We start from the raw sequence: 24,861 nt of genomic DNA on the forward strand, positions 1-24,861 counted from the left end.
GATTCAAATCTTCTTTAAAAACTGCAAAGGAAATAGCTGAAGAATTACAAGTGACATCTGAATTTAAGAATCAAAGAACTGGACGAAAAACAAAGCAATTTTGTTATGAAGGAACCGATCAGCCTATTTCATCAGGCGAAGAATATTTCATAATTCAATATTTTCTAGATATAATCGATAGTGCGATTATTTCTTTTAAGAAAAGATTCGAAATTTATCACGAACATGAGACATCATATGGCTTTTTTATATAATTCGGATAATATATACAAAAACTGACTGAAAACGATCTTCTTAAATGTTGCAAAGACTTAAATGCGACCTTAAAAGACGATATTGATTGCATTGATTTATTTAATGAAATCAAAATTTGTCGTCGAGTTTTGCCTTCCAGGATCACAATACTACAAATATTATAATATTTACTGAAAAATAATTTATTTGAATTGTATCCAAATTTTGTTACTGTTCTGAAAATTATATTAACCTTACCAATTACCGTCGCATCTGCAGAAAGATCTTTCTCAAGATTGAAAATAATAAAAAATTACTTGATCTAGCATTAGTCAAGAACGATTTACCTCCTTAGCCACTTTATCTATCGAATCCGAAATAGCCAAAAAACTAAATTATGATGATATTATCAACGAATTTGCTATAAAACATGTAAGAAAATGAAACAAAAATCACATATTGTGACCTTATTCGATTAAGTCGCATACCAAATTGTATTTTATAAGTATATGAAGCAATTATTTTTCTTATTTGATTTATTAAAGATTTTTTGTGATTGAAATGTTAATTTTATTAAAATAATTTAATATTTATCATTTTCATGTAATCCTTACTAAACCAATTTGTGCAATGTAATAAATATCAAAATGCAATAAATTATTTTGTTGTACGAAATTTGTATCAAGGCCCCGCAAGTCAACTTTGCACCGGGCCCCGCTTTTGTTCGGGCCGGCTCTGATAATACTGTTGGTCTTGGGTTGCTTGATGAATCTGTGGATGTCTGGAGCATTAAGGCTTCCGGTTATAAGTTTAGCGAGGATGATGTTGTTCAGATTGGGAATTATAAGCATTCATGAGGTCGTTTCCGAAAGTGAGTTATTAGTGACGTTTCGTGACTCGAGGGGTCCAAGCGGTATGTTGCTATACTTTGTTTCACCTTAAGTTGACACTGCCTATCTTAAACAGTTTGCATCTCTTTTACAATAGTATTTTGTGTCTACAGTATATACGTTTTCAATTTTTATGAAGAATTGGCATAATAAACATTACACTTCTCCCTCCCCATTAACTGGACTTAGCGCATCATTTCCTTAGGTGCTAATGGCCATTAAAATAAAAATCAATCAATCCATCCTTATTAATTTTATTTCATATCCGCCTTATGGAAAAGTTACATTACTCCCGTGATCGATGTCACTTTGTTTGTTTGTGGTAGGGTTTTAGGCGCATCATTAGGGGGGACATGCAACCCTCGCCTGACTGACTAACAGCCAAGTTGTGAAAAAAGGCCCATAAATTCTCATGTCATCGATGGGATTCGAACTCTGGTCTTTTTTTTCACCCGATATGAAGAGGATGGTGATTCTACCAACTGCTACTGCGATATCTTTCTCTTTGACCTTGAGACAGAATGCAAAATTGCATTCGAACCACCTGGGAATTATTTTTTTAAATTTAGTACGGATCAAAAATTAAAAGTAATAATAACTACGATATCCTCAGAAAAGTGAAACACCGTGATAACGTTCGTGACTACTGATAAGAGCAGGGGCATTAATACATATGCCACTTTGTTTTGAGAAGAGATGCTGTACCTTTCTCACTGGTGTCAACTTAGGTTGAAGCAGATTAGTGGTTCAGGACTCGACCTTTTAACTAGACTGATTAGTACTTGGACTCTATAACAATATATCGAACATGTGTACTTGTTGGTTCGGTTTGTTTGAACTGGTTTTTGAGAGTAAGCGTGGCATATCTATATATGCGGTAAATGAAGATGAACATAAAATCTTCTTTAGTTCTTTTTTGCGTGGGGGGGAGGAAATCAGTGAATTTATTAATAGTGAAGTAAACCTCTGCTGTTGTATCAGTTTTTACCTTAAAAGAATCGACAAAACCAGATTGAAATTTTGCATATCTGTGTTCTGGTCTGGTTTCCATTGAAATTAGAAAAATGTGTATTCAACGGCAAGAAAGAGCCAGTGTTGCCGATTTGAAGAATTTGTTGGTACATTTAACCGAGGTTTAGATTTTCTCGAATTTGAAATTGTCAATACAGGAGTAACGGAACATTTTACTTAGACCAAAACGACTGCAAAAATAATCATCATTACAGGGTGGGAACCCCAAAAACCTGAGAATTTTGATTTCGAAAATTCAGTCATGCTCGCTGTCAGAGAAATATTTGCTACTATCAGCTCATCGGTTGCACTTTTCACTTTAATGCATCTGGCATAAAGGTACAAGAACTGGGTTTAATGATATCCTATATCAAGGCTATACAATCGTTAGATGGCATGTCAGACTAGTTATTGCCCTATCCTATTGTTCTTACTTAAAGGCTGGGAATTCGAATCCCGTCAACTTAATTTTTCACACAAACTTACAAATTTAACAAAATTGTTTCTCCCTGTAAATTCTTTGTTTTAAGTTTTGTTTCAGTTTAAGAAATGCTGATTTATATTGTAGATTATTTTGGCCATCCGGTGTGACATACCGTTTAGACACTGACCTCGATCAAAATTTCTCAAAAGTCCTAATCCTTTCGTTATCAGGATTTTTTAAATTACATTCACTGTTTTCTTTCCTCCCTCTGAATATTACTACTCTGTGTTTTCTCTTGACCTTCTGAATGTACTATAACTTTGCATAAATTCTCATTTTCAGTTGCTTTCCGATATGCGTAAGAGCCACTAAGCATGGTTTAGTATGTCCGCATGTAACACTATTTTACAATATTTCATGAAGCTTTAAAGTATTTGTTTGTAACAGTATTAGCGTCTTAATGATGAAAAATTTTTAAAAATTGTCCTCCGATTGTTTTAATGCATAACTGAGCCCTGTGACACCAAAAATTCCTGGTCCGCTTAAATACGCTTTTCAGTTTAGGGAAGAGAAAAAAAAAAAAGTCACAAGGGGCCAAGTCTGGCGAGTAGAATGCATGTTCGCGCACAGGGATTTGTTTTTATCCAGAAACTGACAAACACAGAGCATGTTGTGTGTGTGTGTTTTTTTTTGTTTTTTTTTTTTAGCGCATCGGCTTTTGTGGCCATAATGCACCTCCCAAAGTTTTTGCATTTACTCTGATCCAAGCCCGAGACCTTTGGGTCGCCAGGCAGGCACTTTACTCATCCGGCTAGCGCGTTGTGTGCTGGAGCCATTGTCTTGATGGAGCATCTCACCATCCTTCCACAATAATCCCAGGGGCTCACATCTGGTGAATATGGGCGTGGCACACCCAGGGTCCTGAACTGGATCTCTTTTTTTTTTTTTTTTTTTTTTTTGCTGGTGCAGCAAAAGCCTCTGGCTTCCTTGCATCATATAGCTAATAATTCAGGTCTCTTCCTATGATTTTTTTTTTTTTTCCACTCAGCATTGTCAGAACTTCAACGTAGTACGTTTTGATTCTGCAAAAGCTAAATCTGTAATTCCTATATATATTACACTTTTTGTAAACGGGTAGCTGTCTCTGTAGAATTTTAATAAACAGACATGGGTTGATTCCGGTATTAACTTTACAATTAACGTTCGGGCAGGAATAATTGACTATCTCCTCATAGGAAGTTAACAGCTACTAAAAAAAAAAAAAAACACTTCTGAAGAAGTGACAAACTAGGCCGACAGGATATTTTCCGGTGGGCCAATTTCCAATTCCAAAATGAGAACTGCATTTTGCTGGGCCAATATTAAAATTGAAAATTACGGGTCGAATTAGCTGAGATACCTAAGGTCGCTTATATCTCCATTTCAGGAAACTCCTATTTTAAATAAGATATTTGCTTCAGATCCCGAAAGATATACATACCATCGACAACGCGACAAACTGGTTTTATGCATGATCGAGCTCCTACTCATTTTGCCCACAACGTTAAGCAGCTTTTTTTTTCCCCCTCCTGTACAGGTCGATGGACAGGATGAAAACTGGCTGGTTTTATAGGCTCTTCCGATCGCCCGATCTTACCCTTGTATATCACAGATATGCAAAATGTTTCCCCCATATGAATAACAGTTTACTCTCAGAAAGAGTGGAACGACGGAACGAGCCTTGGCATTTGACTAAGTTGCTGCGACACCAATACAAAATGTTTGGAGTTTAAGGGAACCCAATGTTCAGTACATTGAAAACATTCAGAAAAAGGGGGAGGGGGAAGACCCAAAACGAAGTGTTAAAGGGCTTGCAGAAGATAGTCAATTATTCATCGAAATCTATCATCATATATATTTATTTTATTTTATTGCAACAGTCTCGTTATTTAATAGCCACACCTTTTATTGTATTATATAATAAAGTATCACATACAATTATATCTTAAAGAGTATAGGTGCGTCCCCGTTCGTGGGGCAATCATAACGGTGTAATAATTTGTAGATTCTCTACTGTTGATAATATTCGAGTAAACATTGCACGGTTCATTTATTTTTATTTATATATATTTTTAATAAGGTGAAAGTTTTTGGCTTTCCATTTATGAAAACTTGTATTTTTATGCTAGAGGCAACCTTTAGCATTTCAAAGGGCGTAACATCAATATAAAGCCAAATAAAAATGCGACTAGGATAAATTGATTTAAAGCGTTTATTGCATATTAAAAGTGCAGTAGATATTTATCCTTGAGGCATTCAGATTTTAGCAGAATTGAAACTCCTTTCTCCTGTGGATAGGACTTAAACAACCCAGTTCTTGTTTAGAGGCATGTAAATATTCCATTAGTTGGGTATGTATGTGGAATGCTCCTCATTCTTTAATCATTGTGATTTGCTGAGGGACACTTTTTTTTTTTTTTTTTTTTTTTTTTTTTTTTCCCCCTCTCTCTCTCTCTCTCCCTGGAGCAGTACTAAAACCAATAGATTTAATTAAATAGATAATAATAAGTAGGTTTAGTTTTTTGCAAACTGATTTACAGAATTTGGGAAGGGCTATCAAATTGTTTTTTTTTTTTTTTATTAATAATAAAAATAAGTTGAAGGGAGCAGGGCCAGATTTACATGTAAGCTAAACATGTTACAGCTTGGGCCCTTGCATCACAAGGGGCCCCATTCCATCTTAAAAAAAAATCTTTTTTAATATTGTCATAGATGAACCATAAATATTAGCATATTTTGTATGGTTTTGACTATCATTTTTTACTATCATTCACTGATATATATTTTTTTTTATCCATTATCTATTTTTTTAAAATTACCACAATCTAATATCATTACCTAATACCACAATCTTTGTGGTATTCATACACATAATTTTAAATTATATTATTTAATTTTATTTATTTATTTAACCTAAGTTAATAAAGAATATACACAAATGCAATTTGCCTTTTTATAATACTGTATATATTACATGCTTATGGAAGCCTGTTTAATTGTACAGCCTATTTGATTTATTTTCAATTTAAAATTTTTTAATTTGTTATTATTTGGTGGAAGAAAAGGGCCACAACAAGTTTAACATCGGGTCCTGGTTGGAAGTAATTAACATTGTGATATTAGTATTTGGTTTGTCTCCTACATGAAGATCCATGAAGCTTAATTGCTAAGCAGATATGACTAAATACAAATGTCTTTCCCTATTTATTAAACTTATTCTTAATTATTGTTTCTTTGCAGAACTTCACACATCAATCGACAGATTTAGCCAACCAGGTGTAGTTTCATTTAAGGAATTGTTGTTTGACATTCCTCGATACCAGCTGATCGTTGGAGCTAGGTATGCTTGTAGTCAAAAGAATATTTCTAATTACAGCCTGAAATTTTCTACAATCAATAAAAATTATTTACCATTAATAATGAATTAACAGCCAAAATTATGTACATTTTAAGTAATGCAATTTAAGGAATGCTTTTGAAGCTGAATTTTTGGTAGTCATCTTTGGAATGCAAATTCATATGTATTTCAATAATTGTTACTAGATTTTTCCTGTTCTTTTCCTTAAAGAAAAAGGTCAGATGTTGATTAACTATAATATTTACAAAAAACAGAATCGTAGCATATTCATGTTTTGTTTTTTCTTCTTGGAGCATAATTTCGTGTGCGTGTGCGCGCACACACACACACACACACACACCCATAATAAGACATTCATGCTTACTTGCCCATTCCATTTGTATATAGAGGCTCTCATCATAATCTTCAATCACCTGGCCTGTAGATTATTCCCACTCTCATTATACCCTTTGCTTCCAACTATCTCACACCATACAGATTATATATTAGCATGCGAAACTTCTGAATCTGGGAAGGCTTTCATCACGCTCAGGCTGCTTTTGATAAGAAGCATGACCCCACATCTCTTCTATCCTTCCTAAATATATTATACATACCATACTGAAACTCGTCATTCCCTATCTCTGGGTGGCACAACCTTTCCATAATCCCTATTATGTAAGCATTACTTGTCCTAACCAGCAGTTCGAATTCACTCATTTTATTGATGACACTTCTGATATTACTGTATAAACAATTAAGCCATGGTGTTCTTGTATAGTTAACTACCCTGACATGCCCCTTAAAGTTATTTAAGTACGCTTCCCTGGTATTAGTTGCCCACTTATTTGAAACATTTCTGCCCTCAGAACATCTTGCTAATATGTTCTGTTGAAGTAACAAACAAGAACTCTTAAGGTATGTGCAAGTGGTTAATATTATTAGATAAACACATATCTATATTACCCTTGTACCCCCAAACCCCTTTGGTCCTTGAGGTTGTCACAGACATTCTCTCAGATATGCCCAGACAAACTGTACTTGCTACCTGGGAGTCTAAAATGTTGATGGAACTGATATTTGGGTGACACTCAAGTCAAGTGCACCCAATTTCGGCGAAATCCGGATGGTCTGTGACAGCCAAATCTTCTGCTTGCACCTTCACGATGGTGGGACTGTTAGTAATCCTGGGTATAACCTCTGCACAAGTACATGGTGGGTGACCACCCAGGTGTGAACCAACGTAAGCAGGGGTCGAGGTGTGGCACCCACACCATACGGATGAATGCTGCCCCTCTATGTTACCTGGCAGTACTAGGTGGTAGATGACTCATCAACTGGTGCAATACCACCACTTTGCTTATTGGAGGCTTGAAGTGGTGGAACCCATGTTTAGTCTCTAGAGCTAAGTTCCGGTCAACCCTTCTCCACCTCTTCCATCATGCAGTATGATTGACTTTAGAGGTTATAATGAACATCGTGGCGAGATCCATTATTTCTTGCATTTCGAGGGTACAGCTCTAAAACAGTGTTTGCAGATCAGCCGCTAGTTAGTACACTGGACCGAACCTATTGGTAACTCCCTAGGAGGCTTCCGAATCAGCCTGTGTATAATCTTGCTACCTCTACTCTGCTAGATAGTGACTGGAGGGAGTCAGAGTAGTGTGTGTGTGTCCAGGGTGGGGGCATTGTCGAGGCCACGTTATGTCAAGGATCTGGGTATATTCTTACCACGTGTGTTCGCCATATCCAAAAGTTTTTTTATTACTTCATACAGCATGTCCCACCCACTTTTTCTTACTATTGAATACACCATGAATTGTCAAACTAATAGAGCAAGCTTATCTGAGAAAAGATCTAAACCTCCCAAACACTTCCTAATTCACTTCACAAATATAAGTGGTCTCCATTCTAATATCAATGATGTCCATTTCCACTTGCAGTCTGCCAAACCCCCTGTACTTTTTCTGACAGAATCTCAGTTATTGGTTCATTCAACTACTGCTCATCTCAGATGCCCAAATTATTCACTGTATGATTCCTTTTGCCTCAAAGGTGGTACTTGTTGTTGTTATTTGGTTTTTAGGAGCATTAGCAACTAAGGCCATATTGCTCCGGGATATGCGGTGGTCATTCCCTGACCTTTCCGCATTCTCCGTATTTGGTGGTGATGGGCTCGAACCCCGGTCTAATCAAGAAGCTTGTGCTACACGCACTGCTGCTCCTTCCCACCTGGCTACGGAGGCGTGGTGGTACTTGTGCATATGTCCGTTCTGATATTCCCCGTCAGAGACTTTAATTTGGAATCTCCTCTCTTTGATCTTCTCTGGCTTAAAATATCTCCCTCATTGTGTCAAATTCATCTGTTGTCCCTGTCGTTCTCTCACCTCCACTAATCACTTGTAGCTCTTTGACTTCCTCTCTTTGCAACTTGATTTTCTCCAGTCCAACTTTCCTACCAGTGAGGCAATTTTCCTTGCTGATTTTAATATTCACAACTCCAGTTGGCTTCTGTTTTCTAGTCACACCAACCCAGCTGGTAGAGATGCTGAGGCTTTTGCAATTACTAATGACCTTGCACAGATTGTTCATTTACCTACAAGAATACCAGACAATCCTAATCATACAGCCAACATGCTTGATCTTTTTCTCACAAACAACCCTTCTAAGTACACGGTTGAAGTGCGAGGTCCTTTAGGCACTTCAGATCACAACTTGGTGATTATCTCTTCTCCAATGGAGCCTTTATCTCATGGCTATTCCCAACCTCGTGTTGTTTGGCATTACAAGAATGCAAAATGGGATGACCTGCGAGATTTCTTTTCCTTGGTCGGATTACTGTTTCAGAACTTCTGATGTCAACGTTTGCTCAGATCGTGTCAATGAAATTATTCTTGTAGGAATGGAATCCTTTATCCCACACTCCTCTTTAAAATCTCGTCCTTTATCTAAACCAGTGGTTTTCAACCTTTTTTTTTTAATAATGGCACCCCTAAGTAATTTATTTTATTTTGCGGCACCCCTACCTCAATTTTCTCAATATATATATATTGAGAAAATTGATGATAATATTAAAATATATGTTATGATATTTATTACGATAATATAATTATAAAAATTACATTTCATAATACAAGTTATATATACAGGGTGTCTCAAAAATACACGGCATAACTTCAGGAATTATTTCCTCATATGTAGACAATAAAAATATTTATATCAACATAGTTCCGGAAATGCTTGGTTCCCGAGTTATTAATCGGAATGTCTTATCTCCCTCAGGTGATAAGCACACTTCATGTACAGTGGCAATCTCGCACATTTCTGCCACCTAGCCCTCGATTACCTGAATCGAAGGTTTCCTGGTCGGTGGATAGGTAGAGGTGGACCAACTGCCTGGCCTCCATGCTCATCTGATTTAAACCCACTAGATTTCTTCTTATGGGGCCATTTAAAGTCATTGGTGTATTCGACTCCAGTAGCTGAAGTGAAACTCTCCGCAATCGAATTGTGGCAGGTTGTGAGACAATACGAAACATGCCAGGAATTTGGCATTGTCTTCGCGAGTCCATGAGACGTCGATGTGAGGCCTGTATTCAGCAGAAGGTGGACATTTTGAACAATTACTATAAGGTGATGTGAACAGTGAAGTGTTATAGACTGACCTTCAAAACTCTGAAACCAAGCATTTCTGGAACTATGTTGATATAAAATATTTTTGTGTACATATGAGGAACTCATTCCTGAAGTTATGCTGTGTATTTTTGAGACACCCTGTGTATACAGTATGTAATTATATTCTTTATATAGAGGCACTAAGTAAACATCAATTATAGATCACCACAAAATTAAAAAGATACTGTACACCTTTTTATAATGAAATAAACATAAATTAAAAAATAATAAGTTTAAGTAACTTAATGCCAAATTACATGGCACCCCTGGAATGTTGTTATGGCACCCCGGTTGAAAACCACTGATCTAAACCTTGGTTTTCCAATAAATGTGCTAAGGATGTTCAAGAGAAGAACGTTGCATATTGTAATTGGATTGTTTCTAATTCTTCAGCTTCATTTTCTGGCTACACCAAAGCTCACAACAATTGTAAAGCAGTTATTAATCAGTCCAAACTAGAGTTTGAACAGGCTAAGAGTAGAAAACTTGCTTCTTGCCCTAATGGTAGCCGAGCATTCTGGTCTCTTGGCAAAGCTATTGGCCGCAACTTTTGCCCACCTCTGTCCAAACCAGATGGTTCTGTTGTCACTTCAGCCAAGGATAAAGCTGACCTGCTAGCATTCCATTTTTCTTCCAACTCATGTATTAATGATCTTGGTAAAACACCTCCCTCCATTCCCAACACGCTCCATTCAATGTTTCTTGTGGTCTTCCATCAAAAGGATGTCAGAAGGATTTTGATGAATCTTGATGCTAAGAAGGCTCCAGGTCCCAATGGTATTTCTCCACTTGTTCTCAAAATCTGTGCTCCTGAGCTTACTCCTATTCTTTGCCACCTTTTTTCACTTTCTTATTCCAAAGGTGTTTTTCCTTCTGCTTGGAAATTTGCTCATATCCAGCCAGTTCTTAAAAAGGGTGACAAGGAGGTAAACTAACCCATAATTACGAGAGCATCCTTCGATTCAAGGAAAGTTCTTGTGGACTGGAGATGTGCAAATGTATCCTCAATTCACAAAGGGAGATTAAAGGTTACACGACTAATTACAGACCTGCTAGCTTAATTCCTGTTCCAGATGATAAAATAATGGCATCACTTCTCATTTTCAAAAATGAGGTGTACAAAACTGTGTGGTTTAAATATAATAAATTTATTTGTTTTACAGTATCTCAGAGCAAGCAAAACACTCATTTTTCAGTACATCGTTATTTATTCATTGTCAATTTGTATTGTTTATTTATTGGGTGGCTATCCCATAGGAATACCTAGTTACAGCTCTTCTCTTCAAAAAAAGAGTAATTTGACACCAGAGTCATTTTCAGTTGAATGGAATTTTTTTTTTTTTCCCCCTCCTACTTTTATCAGCAGTGCAGGTTGTTTTGTAATTAAATATTTGTAAGTAGTATACTTGGCATGCCTAACCAGCTGCTCTATAGGCTATTAAAATTATTCCAAAATACTTATTGTTATTCTGATTCTAGAAATTTTTTTTTTTTTTTGAAGTGCTGATAATAACAGTATCATAGCTGCAATAAATTTTTTATGGCAACTAGTAATGTAATTTTTAATAACATATTAAATATATCCCTATTACCACATCAGTCTGAATTTCTAATTGAAGAAGACTACCTTTTTTTTCTTAATTTCGCTTTAGGTTTTTTATTTTTTTTTTTTTTGCAGAAAAAAAAAAAAACTTCAGCACTGCACTTACTTTTCGGCATGACTGAAAATCTGGGGACATATCTGTGCCTCTTTCAGTTTGAGGATAGAAACAAGTTGGACTTCACTTACATTCCACCATATTTTATTGCAATATCACTGGTTGTTCTACTTAATTAGCTTAACGATTATTACTAACTTTCTTGATTTAATAACACCATCATCCAATGTTATTGTGTGAGGATAGTGTTGCCAATTTTTCAATGAATTTTTCCTTTCAAAGAATTTATTTTTCAATTTTTTTTTTTTTTTTTTTTCTTTTGTCATGTTATGATGCACTTATCAGTCCTTTTGTAGAATTTCCTTCAGTTTTGCTACCTCCAGAGCCAGGTGCTCCTAACAGCTACTATTTGAAGCAAGTTCCCAATCAGGGTACTTGCAATGCAAGTACCCTGATTGGGAACTTGCATTGCATGTGGTGTCATGTGGTGTCTGCTTATCATAGATATCCCAATGCTTTGTTTATCTTCTTTTTGTTGCCATGAGCTAACTATGTCCAAAGCTTTTTACTGGTTATTGTGCACGTTAACTTCTTTGTAATTCTTTTATTGTAGTTAATCTTTGAGTCATTGTATTTTCTGTTTCCACTTATACCATTCCCTTTGCTTTCCCATGGACATTAAATGGATCTAATGTTTCTTTTTATACTCCATGACTTTGAATTTATACTCCATGACTTTGAATCCATTGTTAAGTGGATGACAAATGATGAGTGTCTGTATGCCCAGCATACTCCTTAAGTATTCTGATGGCATTTATTGGTTCCTTGTTTCTTTGCCCACTTAAGTATTTGGTTATAGCAACATACACTTACTGAGTCACTTTGGTTACCAGGGCAGTTATTTTTATAGATTTAGATGGCATTCTAAATATCATTAAGTAAAACTTAAAGTACTTCAGTGTTTTCTTTCTTTTTTGTGTAAAAAGACTAAACACAGAATTATTTTAATTAATATTAAAATTCAGTTTCTCTTCTCCCTTTCCTCTTTGCAATAGGGATTATTTATTCAGGCTGAGTTTAGAAGGTCTGAGAAAACTAGAAGAAGTTCATTGGCCAGCATCAGAGTCTACAATTTTGACTTGCCAATTGAAAGGAAAGACAAAGGTATATGTATAAATTTAGTGGAAACTATTTGTAAAATGTTGGTGCTTCCTGCACTAACAAGGTTGGATATTTTTTTTTTTTTTTTTTTTTTTTTTTCATCCAGTGTATCAAAATAGCTTTTGCATTTTAATCATTAAAGTATATATTAAAACCTTTAATTTGTTCTTTTTGAAAGGACACTTTACTGCATTCTTGACTGAATACTAGGACTTAATTTTGAAATTTATATTAATTAAATTTAGTTTAAAGGCAATAGATTTTTTGGATTCTACTTCAAGCCCTTCTAGTTCGGAAAATATATATAGATTAAGCTCTAGATATAAACATGCCACAGAAGCACCATGTAAATTTTGGTTTGTCATTGATTTTGTATCGGTAGAATACTAACCCAATTACTAAAGGCAGCTAGTTTAAATCACTGTGCTGTGCAAGTCTGTTTATATCTAAAGTAGTGTTTCTCAACATTTTTGAATCCATTCCCCCTTTTAACTAACATAAACTCGTACCCCAATTATTCAAAATGTGAGGGCTCCTCCATAGCCAGGTGAGAAGGAGCAGCAGTGCGTAACACACACTTCTTGATTAGACCAGGGCTCGAGCCCGTCACCACCCAATACGGAGGATGCAGAGAGGTCAGGAAATGACCACCGCATATTCCCGGAGCAATATGGCCTTAGTTGCTAATGCTCCTAAAAACCAAACAACAAGTTCAAAATGTGAAAATGTATTAATTACCGTTATGGGGACTAAAAGCAAATCATCTGTTAATATGTAGGAAAAAAAAGTTCAAGTTTTAAATATTTCTAAACATGCATATCGTTATTAGTGTGAGTGTTGGGCTTTCTTGTTTGCCATAAGCTTTTTTATGTTGGGATAAAGCACAAGGTAGGTTACTTTAAATGTAAAAGATTTACAGAAAAAAGCAGTCACTTATCACAGAATTTTAAAAAAAAAACAATACATATAAGGCTAACAAAAATTTGTGTTCTAGTGACAAACTTTCAACATGAAAGGAAAAGCAACTTCAATAACTCAATTCTTGAGAATAATTAATCTTGAGACTGAATAATTTCTTAATACAGACAATGTTTTCAAATTTTCATTGTTTCAAATTTAAATTAAGGTTATTGAACTAAAAATTTCTTTTTTTAATGAAAGAGAATTTCTTTTTATTATTTTTTATTATGTATTTATTTAAGCAAATTTTTTTTTTTTTTTTTTTTATGTGAACCCCAAACACGAGAGGTATTAGAACTTATAGTACTTAGTACCGTGCTTGGGTTGGAGGTTGAGAAGACGAAAGAAGATATTTGTTGACATTGGACTTGAACTTCTGTAGATTGTAATTTTCAGGAAATATGTATGAAGAAAGGTTATTCCAGAAAACGGTAGTTGAATGAATAAATGAGGAAGATGAAAAGTTGGTTCTGTGAATTTGAAGTTGGACAGTAAATGGATGTTGGCTGGTGGCGGCACGTGTTCGGACTGTTTTGAAAGAGAGAGCAGGAATTATAGAAGCCAATTCAGAAGAACAGTGCCCATGGAAGTATCTGTAGAAGAGGCATGCAGCAAACACAGTACGTCTATGAGAAAGTGAGTGGAGAGACTCGGTTAGAGATGAATCATTAATTAACCTAACTGCCCTCTTCTGAATGGAATCAAGAAGCCTGCGAGAGGTTTTGGGGGCACCACCCCAGATGTGGGAACAATATTCCATGGCAGAGCGGATTTGCGATTTATACAGAGTGAGCAGCTGTTTGGAAGAAAAGTAATGCCGAGAGCGAAAGAGAAAATAAAGTTTAAGATGCAGAGGAAGCAATATTTGTAATGTGCTTGTGCCAAGAGAGATTAGAAGTCAGGGTAATCCCCAAAAGAGATATCATTTTTCCTAGAAATTGGAGTGTCACTAAAGATAAGCATAGGAGCAGAAGAATCCTTTTTGCGAGATATAAGACGACTGAGTTTTAGAAGGGTTGAAATCAACTAAGTTGTCTTTGCCCCACTGGAGAATTACCTGAAGATCAGCATTTAAGGAATTGGTAGCAGATTTTCAAGAAGTTGATGCTGATTGAACAGGACAAGGTTTCTCAAAATGGAAAGTGGAATGCAATGTGCTATCATCAGCAAAACTATGGATAGGATTTCCAGTCAATGGAAGAAGGTCATTGATATACAAGAGGAAAAGAGTGGAGGAAAGAACTGAACCTTGGGAGACACCGGCATTAGTGGAGAAGTTGGAAGACAGAGAGCCATCTACCATCACCCTCAGTGAGCGATCAGAGAGAAAACTGGATAACCAATTACTAAAAACAGTTGGCAAACCATAAAATGGAAGCTTAGAAGACCTTTATGCCAAACACAATCAAAAGCCTTTGAGATGTCAAGAGCAACTACTTGTGTTTCACCGAACCTTTCCATTGAATTAGTCCATAAATGGGTAACATAAGCCAGAATATCACCAGTGGATCGACACTGACGGAATCCATACTGGCGATCGTTGATCAGACGGAAGGTTTCTAGGTAGTTTAAGAGTTGGCAGTTAATTGATTTCTCCCTCTCTTTAGAAAGAGTAGAAGTAATTGCAATGGGACGATAATTGGATGGGAGGGATTTGTCACCCTTTTTAGGAACTGACTGGATATGAGCAAATTTCCAAGCAGAAGGAAAAACACCTTTGGAATAAGAAAGTGAAAAAAGCGGCAAAGAATAGGAGTAAGTTCAGGAGCTCAGGTTTTGAGAACAAGTGGAGAAATACCATCAGGACCTGGAGCTTACTTAGCATCAAGATTCATCAAAATCCTTCTGATATCCTTTTCACGGAAGACCACAAGAGGCATTGAATGGAGCGTGGTGGGAGGTGTTTTACCAAGATCATTAATACATGAGCTGGAAGAAAAATGGAATGCTAGCAGGTCAGCTTTATCCTTGGCTGAAGTGACAACAGAACCATCTGGTTTGGACAGAGGTGGGAGCAGAGATGGGCAAAAGTTGCGGCCAATAGCTTTGGCAAGAGACCAGAATGCTCGGCTACCATTAGGGCAAGAAGAAAGTTTTCTACTTTTAGCCTGTTCAAACTCTAGTTTGGACTGATTTATAACTGCTTTACAATTGTTGCGAGCTTTGGTGTAGGCAGAAAATGAAACTGAAGAATTAGAAACAAGCCAATTAAGATATGCAACATTCTTCTCTTGAACAGCCTTAACACATTTATTGGAAAACCAAGGTTTAGATAAAGGAAGAGATTTTAAAGTGGAGTGTGGGATAAAGGATTCCATTCCTGCAAGAATAATTTCACTGACACGATCTGAGTGAACGTTGACATCAGAAGTTTTGAAACAGTAATCCAACCAAGGAAAAAAAGAAAAGAAGTCTCGCAGGTCATCCCATTTTGCATGAAGAGGTTGGGAATAACCATGAGATAAAGGTTCCATTGGAGAAGAGACAATCACCAAGTTGTGATCTGAAGTGCCTAAAGGACCTCTCACTTCGACCGTTTACTTAGAAGGATTGTTTGTGAGAAAAAGATCAAGCGTATTGGCTGTATGATTAGGATTGTCCGGTATTCTCATAGGTAAATGAACAATCTGTGCTAGGTCATTAGTAATTGCAAAAGCCTCAGCATTTCAACCTGCTGGGTCGGTGTGACTAGAAAATGGAAGCCAGCAGGAGTTGTGAACATTAAAATCGCCAAGGAAAATTGCCTCACTGTTAGGAAAGTTGAACTGTAGAAAGTCAAGTTGCAAAGAGAGGAAGTCAAAGAGCTCCAAGTGATTAGTGGTGTTGGGAGAATGGTAGAGACAACAGATGAATTTGACACAGAGGTAGAGAGATTTTAAGCCAGAGAAGATCAAAGAGAGGAGATTCCAAATTGCCAAGTCTCTGACAGGGAATATCAGAACGGACATATGCACAAGTACCACCTTTGAGACGAAAGGAATCATACAGCGAATAATTTGGGCATCTGAGATGAGCAGTAGTTGAATCAACCAATAACTGAGATTCTGTCAGAAAAAGTACATGGGGTTTGGCAGACTGCAAGTGGAAATGGACATCGTTGAGATTAGAATTGAGACCACGTATATTTGTGAAATGAATTAGGAAGTGCTTGGGACGTTTAGATCTTTTCGCAGATAACCTTGCTCTATTAATTTGACAGTTCGTGGTGTATTCAATAGTAAGAAAAAGTGGGTGGAACATGCTGTATGAAGTTGTTTGGTTTTTAGGAGCGTTAGCAACTAAGGCCATATTGCTCCGGCTGTATGAAGTAATGAAATTTTTGGATATGGCATACACGTGGTAAGAAATACCCAGATCCTTGACATAACGTGGCCTCGACAATGCTCCCTGCATACACACTACTCAGACTCTCTCCAGTCACTACCTGGCAGAGTAGAGGTAGCAAGATTATACACTAGCTGATCCAGAAGCCTCCTAGAGAGTTACCAATAGGTTCGGTCCGGTGTACTAACTAGCGGCCGGCCTGCGAACACCGTTTTAGAGCTGTTCCCTCAAAATGTAAGGAATATTGGATCTCGCCACAACATTCATCATAACCTCAAAAGTCATCAATCATACTGCATGATGGAAGAGATAGGGAAGGTTTGGCCGGAACTTAGCTCTAGAGACTAAACATGGGTTCCACCACTTGAAGCCTCCAATAAGCAAAGTGGTGGTATTTCACCGGTTGATGAGAGTCATCTACCACCTAGTACTGCCTGGTAACATAGAGGGCCAGCGTTCCTCCATGTGGTGTGGGCACCACACTTCGACCCCTGCTTACGTTGGTTCACACCTGGGTGGTCACCCACCATGTACTTGTGCATGGAGATTATACCCAGGATTACTAACAGTCCCGCAATTGTGAAGGTGCAAGCAGAGGATTTGGCTGTCACAGACCGTCCGGACTTTGCTGAAATTGGGTCCACTTGACTTGAGTGTCACCCAAATATCAGTTCCATCAGCGTTTTAGACTCCCAGGTAGCAAGTACAGCTTGTCTGGCATATCTGAGAGAATGTCTGTGACAACCTCAAGGACCTCAAGTTTATTGAAATAATCAGCTTTTATTTGTTTAATTTTGTGGAACCTAACTGCATATTTTAAATGAGTTGTTAGCCTCAATTAACACTATTTTGAATTACCATGTAATTCAGAACCTTGTTAATTGAGGCTAAGAACTCATTTTGTAGGTCAAAACTGCTGTACTTAATCAAAGGGTACCTGTATTCATTCCTTTGGACCTAATTTCATTTTATAAACATTAATTCTAAATTCACTAATTTTTAATCCTTTGTTTTTATTATCTGTGAATTCTCCCCCCCCCCCCAAGCTAACAGTTGTCCGACTCGCCTAACACTGATTCAATAGCATCAGCAAATATTCTTACACCCGTTCTATTTAAAAATGTACCCCATCCCTGTAGAAGCAGTCTCTCCTGTTAATAAACAGAGCTATTCTGGATCAATATGTTCATTCTTTATTGCCTTTCACCCTCTTGCCAGTGTTTTTGAAATTCTGCTTTATAATTTCTGATTCCTGAGTAATTTAATAGATTAACTTGTACTCGTCATAGTATTAGTAAGACTAAATGTGATGCAAGGAGCCAAACGTTTACTGCATCAGCCAAACATAAAATAATAATAAAAATTCAAATAAAACAATATTCATACTATTCCTTTTTACAAGGTAATTATCTGCTTTAAACTTACTCTCTGTCATGTTGGGAGGTAACTTATTCCATTGTTCGACAACGCACTGCCCATAGGTGAATGGCATGAGATCCAATCTCCTGTTATTCCCCAAGATTTTATATTTGTGTACCCTGGTTTGTGTCTCCTCCATGAGTTCATTTTGCTAGTTCCTGTAGTCTTCTGTATACTTCACTACAATCTCTCCTGAGGTGTCTGGTTGTCAAACTCTGGTCTACACCTTATAAGATATTCCTCATATATGCATCACTTTGCACTTGTCACCAATCTGGTTACCCTTCTCTGACCACTTAAGAATCTTTTCCTTGTTTTTAGAGATGGAACTCCAGATCCAAATACAATATTCCAAATGCAATCTAACTATTGCCTTATCTTATATATATCCCTCCCTCCCTCTTCAGGGATAATGATATCCTTCTCCCTGCTAGCAAATGCTCTATAAATCATACAGGATTCAGTATACCTTCCTAGCCCATCGTTTGCATTGCATTGAAAATTTTCATGTCAGGTTGAATCACAACAAAAGTTTTTTTTTTTTTTTTTTTTTTGTCTTGAGTCACTTCTTGCTTGCTCGCGTATACATGACTACAGGATTACTCTGTTCAGTCTCTTTTGATAATTTATATTCAGCTTAGTGGTCATCCACATTGGTATAAACCCGGAACAATGCTTTAATGCTGTAGAAAGAATGGTAGCTCTGATATTTGCTATTTTAAACAACAGTTCCCATTTAGAACTTCTATTTTTTAGATTCACCAACTGTTCCAACCGAATAAATACAAATAATACCTGAAGCCATCATCATAAAGGCCCTTTATTATATCCACATATCTTTTTAGATGTGCTCCACAAATTCAGTATAGGTGATACCTGTTAATGGTTCCTTAAATGAAGGAGTTCCCTATCAACTGAATCCTTTGTTTAAAAAAAAAAAGTAAAAAAAAAAATATTGCTGTCCTTATGTGGCATCTCTAACATTGATACAAGCAGTTGGCTAACAGTAAAGAAATTCTGCTGTTGAGAGTATTCCATTCTAGACTTCTGATCTATAGGATATAATTCTGACTGTACTTGGCAGTGATAAACATAGTGTTTCTCACATTCTGCCATGTCATTCCTGTATATAGTTTTTACCATATTCAAATTGTGTATCAATATACAGATTCTAGATGAAAAAAAATTAGTTACCTATGTAATATTTTAATTAATAATGTGCAATTCCTGCCTTAGTGCATATAACATCATAAATTCTCATTGGTTAGGATTCAACTGTCCTTCTTAAACAGCAAATACCAGTATAGGCCATCCTGAAAATAATTAAGTCCATAATGCATTCAGGTTTTGTGAATGCTGTTGTGCTTTCACTTCTTGTTTAAGATTATTCCATAAGTTATTTTGTATGATTTAAATCTGGTAATTTGGCTGTCCAATTTAAATGGCCTTGCATTCCCTCATGTTCCTCATGCCAGTTTAAAACTTGTATTCCAGGATGCCCTGTGAACCAGACAGTTATCCTGGAATACAATATCAAAATCATGAGTGTCCCACAGATATTCAGCAAAAGGCACAACCAGATTATCCAGACTGATTATCTTTAGGCTGACTGTACTTGGTATTTCAGATAGGAGACCCAGTTGATATTAGTCAAAACATCCCCAAAGCATCATTGGCCCACCACTAGCTGGTATAACACTTTTTCATATAGTCTAGATGAAATGCCTCATTGCTTTTCTGATTCAGTTTTACAATAATCAATAGTCCAATTAATATTATGCCTTAGTTTATATTTCATTTTTTAGACTTTGTGTAGCTGTTAATTAGTTTTTTTTGTTTTTTTTCTCAGGGGATTTTACTTTAGATATTCTTGGTTAGCTGTTTGTAGCAATTCTTGTTTTGCTGGAAATTTTTTTTTTTATTTACTAGATGCAATATTTGTCATGAATGATGATCACTTAGCACAGACCACAATTCTGCTAATTTATGATTGATTTTGACTTGCATCATTCCTTAAACCTTTATTTTCTTTCTGAAACACCATAAAATTTAGCTACCTCTTTAACAGGATATCTTTTTAAACCTGCCAAATTTTACCACTCATTTTTCCACTCACTAACATCTTTTCTGAGGAAACTCTTGCTTCTTCAATGGCAGTGGCAGTGGCCTAATTTTCCAGTTGACTATTCAGGTTGTTCTAACACTTTCTAGAACTGAATTGTTCTTAGTTATATTGCTGGATCTAGTTCCAAAATTTCACTAAAAAAACTTAATTCTAACTAAATTTTAAAAATACTTTATTACAGTATAATACAGTCAACAAAACAACAATGATTTACTTGTCAAAATATTTAACACTACAATTTTAAATTGTGTGTGTGATGAGAGTATATTATAAGATTATAACTCTTGAATGCAGTGCTATAATTAACTGTTCCAGACTACATTATAAGCAACATGTAAAACAAATTACAATACTATTACAGTAAAATATAACTTACTACCTATATTCAGTAAGTTTTACTCCTTGTAATTTCATAAAAAAAAGCTTGTCTCATCCTTTGGCTACACTCGTGTGTTTACATACACACACACTTTTCTGTAATAATAAAAGGTAAAAGTGAAAATGTTTGATCTGGGACTACTTTTTATACTTTTCCTGCTATTCCATTCAGATTAATGCCATCAAATTATTGATTAAACATTACATCAGTCTGTAAAATAATTACAATAATTGGCCTTAAGCTCATGACTGCTAAATAGATTAACATTTGTATTGATCGATTTATTGTAAATTCCGCTGACCTTGTGTCGTGCTAGAGTATAAACAATAACTTTTTTTTTAATATATAATATTTTTAACTTTTTTTAATATATTTTTAACTTTAATTTACTTTTAGCTTAGCTGTTCAATTCTGATCAGAATTCTAATTATGTACCCTTTGTATTTTTTAGGAAGACTGCCACAATTTCATTAGAGTTCTAGTTTCTCATAGTGGAAAAGTGTTTGCATGTGGTACAAATGCTTTTTCTCCTGAATGTTCTTGGAGAGATGTAAGTATTGAGTTGGGATTACTTTTTTTAAGCAAAAGTTAATGTTGAAATTGCTAGTATTTTTTATTTTTTTTTATTTGTGTAATGTCATGATGATTGTCTGTTTGAAAACCTGAACGGCATTTTGAAACTGGAAATCTGCAACTTATTTCAGTGACTTTCTTCTTCAAGAGGAGTTTCCATTTATGATGGGTTTCCTCAGCCTACAAATTATTTCTTGTTAGGAATTTTTTCCCGCCATAAAGTGTGGTTCAAGGTGTCTTGGTCGGTTAAGCCTCGGGCTGTCATGCACTCCTATACTCCATCCATCCATGTCCTCCTAGGTCTTCCTTTTCTCCTTCCAGGAGGTATCCATTCCAGGATAGCCTTTGGATATCTGTTTTCTTGCATCTGTTTTACATGTCCATATTATGTTAGATGCTTTTCTCTGATGGTGTCAATAATAGTCTTTTTCACTTTCATTTTTTCCCTTATGTCTTCATTCCATTTTCTGTCTCTTCTAGAAGTTCCTGCTGAGAGTCTCCAAAAATCCATTTCTGTGGAGAGCAATTTGTTTTCCACTTCCCTATTCAATGTCCAGGTTTCCGCTCCATACAATAGAAGACTTTGTACAATCGTTTGAAATATAAGTTTCTTTGTTTTATGTAGGATATTTTTGCTTCACAGAACAGAGTTTAACATGCCGATAGTCTTTCTGCTGTCTGTAATTCTCTTATTGATCTCTGCTTGGGATGATCCATCACTTTGTAAGATTGATCCCAAATATTCGAATTTATAGACTTGTTTGATTTTAAAACCTGCAATATTTAGAACGTGTCCTGGCCCTGAAGACATTTCAGTCTTGCTAAAATTAATTTCAGTGAATTTAAAAAAAATAAATAAAATAAAATAACTAATTTGAAATTGCATGAAGTAATTTGGGATTAACTTTTTTTTTTTCTTTTTTCTGACATTTGACTGTTTTTAAGAATTTTTTTTTTTTATTTGACATAAATAAAAAAATTCTTATCCTATTCGCATTTTTTTTTTTTTTTTTTTTTTTTTTCCCCCAAATTTTCACTTGCATTTAAAATGAACATTTATGCAACTCTAAGTAGGAATTGCGGTTGTGTATGGCATTTATTCTGCGTATTTTATTTAACATCTTATAGTGTGTAAGTGAGTTGATATATCAAGGAAAATAAGTTTCCCTCTGATATGTTTAGTCTAAATTTATTTCTTGCATGTTCTATGCTGTGCAGTGTTGCTATCTAATTTTTTAATAACTGAATTGCTTTGATTATTCTTTTAGAGACTTGGCAATAGTATTTTTCTAAAATTTCAACTGTTTCTACTAAACCACTGCAAATTCTGTGAAACTTATTCTGGTACTGTAGTGAAATTTTTTTTTTTAAGTAATAATAGCAACCATCTTCTTTTGTAATATTTGTTAATTATATTTTTCAGGTTTGGACCTCTTTTTAAAAAGTACTAGATTGTTAGAGAATCTTTAATAAACCCCCCTCATATCTAAGTAATGAAATTTTACTGAAAAGGTGTAAGCTTAATTTATCTGTTCAGGCGATCTTGTTCTTGTTTTTTGTATAACTAATCTATAAATAATCATGTAATCACATGATTATTTAATTATTTTTTTGTGCATAATCTTCATTGGTATATTTTAACTTCAAATGTTTGTTTTTTATAAAGGTGAGAAATATATGGTCGTCATGACTTTGTCACTTTCCATGTGTTTGAAGCAGTTTTCACAGTGAAACTGCTATATTATATTTATATAATGTATTCATTATATAAATTACAGTAATAAAGTCAGTGTTTTTTTTTTTTTTTTTTTTAATTATTATTTTTCTCACCCCTTAGTAACTGCAAAACTTTTTTGACATTAAGTGAAAATAAATTTTACCTTAATTTGGGGATATGCCATCCACATATGATTGCTGTTCATGTTAACTGGTGAGATTTGATATTTTTCTATTTTTATGAAATAAATTTTGATCCTCAGAATAATACTGCTCAATGGCATAGCTACCACGTAGGCAGGCAAGGCAATTGCCTCCGGGCCCAGGCCTGGAGTCTTTGGCTGTCTCCTGTTTTTGCAATTTTCATTAATTAAGTAGGGGTCCAAACATGTTCTTTGCTGAACATGTTCTTATATAAAAAGTTTTATATAAGCAGACTTCTGCTGAACAAATAGAAAGTAAATTTTTTGTGCACTTTTTGCACTACAGAATAGTCTTCTTGCATGCTAACAGAACCCTGTCATTCTGTCAACTATAGTATCGAGAATGGTTTGACATTGTTGCCCTATAATATTTAAAAAAAAAAAAAAAAAAAAAAAAATTAAGATAAGTGATGCAATGTATGAGTAAAATGTTATTTGCTTTCAACTTTAACAAATTACTCTCTTTATAAGTATTTCTGAAAGTGATATTTGAAGAGTTGGATTTCTGCATGTGTAGTATTTATCTTCAGTAAATTTATATTTATTGATGCCATTCCTACATCTTATCCAGAGAGTCCATTAGAAACAACTGACACACTTTGATAGTAAACAGTTTTTCCATTGAAAAAATGCAGAACAAACTCAGTAATGTATCTATTTGTCCCATCTGGGAGTGTAATGAAATAATGGGAAGTTTATCTTAATTTTGTGGAGCATTTCTTCATTTGTCCCAGGCAACTTCATGAAACTTCTTGAGCATATCTTCATGAAGAAGTTACCTGGTAATGTTCTTTGTAATACCATGGTAATAACAATTCAGATGCTGTGAGACAGTGAGGAAGAGATGAAAATATCACAGCATCTCCAATGTGAGAAATGATCCAACCTGGAAAAATCTTGCTTAAAAGATCTCTTGCAACATTTCTTGCCATATGAAATGTTGCTCTGTGTCAATGACATATCTATGTTGTCAGTGTCATCATACTGTAATTTTAACCCCTGAATGTCAAACATAGTAGCATTCTGTGTTGACTAGAACTGCTTGGTTCTTTTTTCATTAAAAAAAAAAAAAAAAAAAAAAAGAACCAATGATTTTGAAGCAGTAAGTGTAAAGTCACATGCTATCTTAAGTTAGGAATATTCATGAACTTGATGAAGATTATCAATCCCCTAGTAGCAGTAATTCTGTTTGTTGATATTACTGTTCAAATGAAAATGTGCTTCGTCACTCATGAACAGTTTCTTTTCACGTTCAGGTATTTTTTGCTATGACTCCATAAAATGCATACAGACATTTAGTCCATTCAGTTACACTGAGATCTTGAACAGTGGCCATTTTGTAAGGGTGAAACTTTTATGCACGAAGAATACATCCCACAGTAGCCTGTGACAAATGTAGCATATGGTCACTAGAGATGAAAATTGAATTTTAATGGATTGTCTTTGACTCTGTTCAACAAACAAGAGGCGCCTCCGTAGCCAGGTGGGAAGGAGCAGCAGTGCGTAGCACACGCTTCTTGATTAGACCGGGGTTCGAGCCCGTCACCACCAAATACGGAGGATGCGGAAAGGTCATTCAGAGAATGACCACCGCATATCCCGGAGCAATATGGCCTTAGTTGCTAATGCTCCTAAAAACCAAATAACAACAATAACAACAACATCAACAAACAAGTGGAAATTGCTTTGCATTCTCAGGTGAATTCAGATTGTATGGAGCCTCCAGTATCTTT

The 24,861-nt window shown here is 35.5% G+C and overlaps 1 protein-coding gene across 5 annotated transcripts in view; it reads left to right on the plus strand.

Moving 5' to 3' along the window:
- LOC150080534 (semaphorin-5A-like) overlaps positions 1-24,861 on the plus strand; it is a 240,986-nt gene that overhangs the window by 145,619 nt on the left and 70,506 nt on the right. For 4 of the 5 annotated variants that reach the window (XM_090381775.1, XM_090381774.1, XM_090381776.1 and 1 more), the window contains exons 3-5: positions 5,839-5,938; positions 12,324-12,432; positions 21,088-21,186. In XM_090381775.1, coding sequence (XP_090237901.1) covers positions 5,839-5,938; positions 12,324-12,432; positions 21,088-21,186 — 308 coding nt within the window. Of the gene's footprint in view, positions 1-5,837; positions 5,939-12,323; positions 12,433-21,087; positions 21,187-24,861 lie in introns of those variants that run through there. The other variant, XM_090381777.1, reaches the window with a different exon arrangement.

The sequence above is a fragment of the Mastigoproctus giganteus genome, chromosome 9 (assembly GCF_048544385.1).
Source record: "Mastigoproctus giganteus isolate SK-2022 chromosome 9, ASM4854438v1, whole genome shotgun sequence".
Lineage (NCBI taxonomy): Eukaryota > Metazoa > Arthropoda > Arachnida > Uropygi > Thelyphonidae > Mastigoproctus > Mastigoproctus giganteus.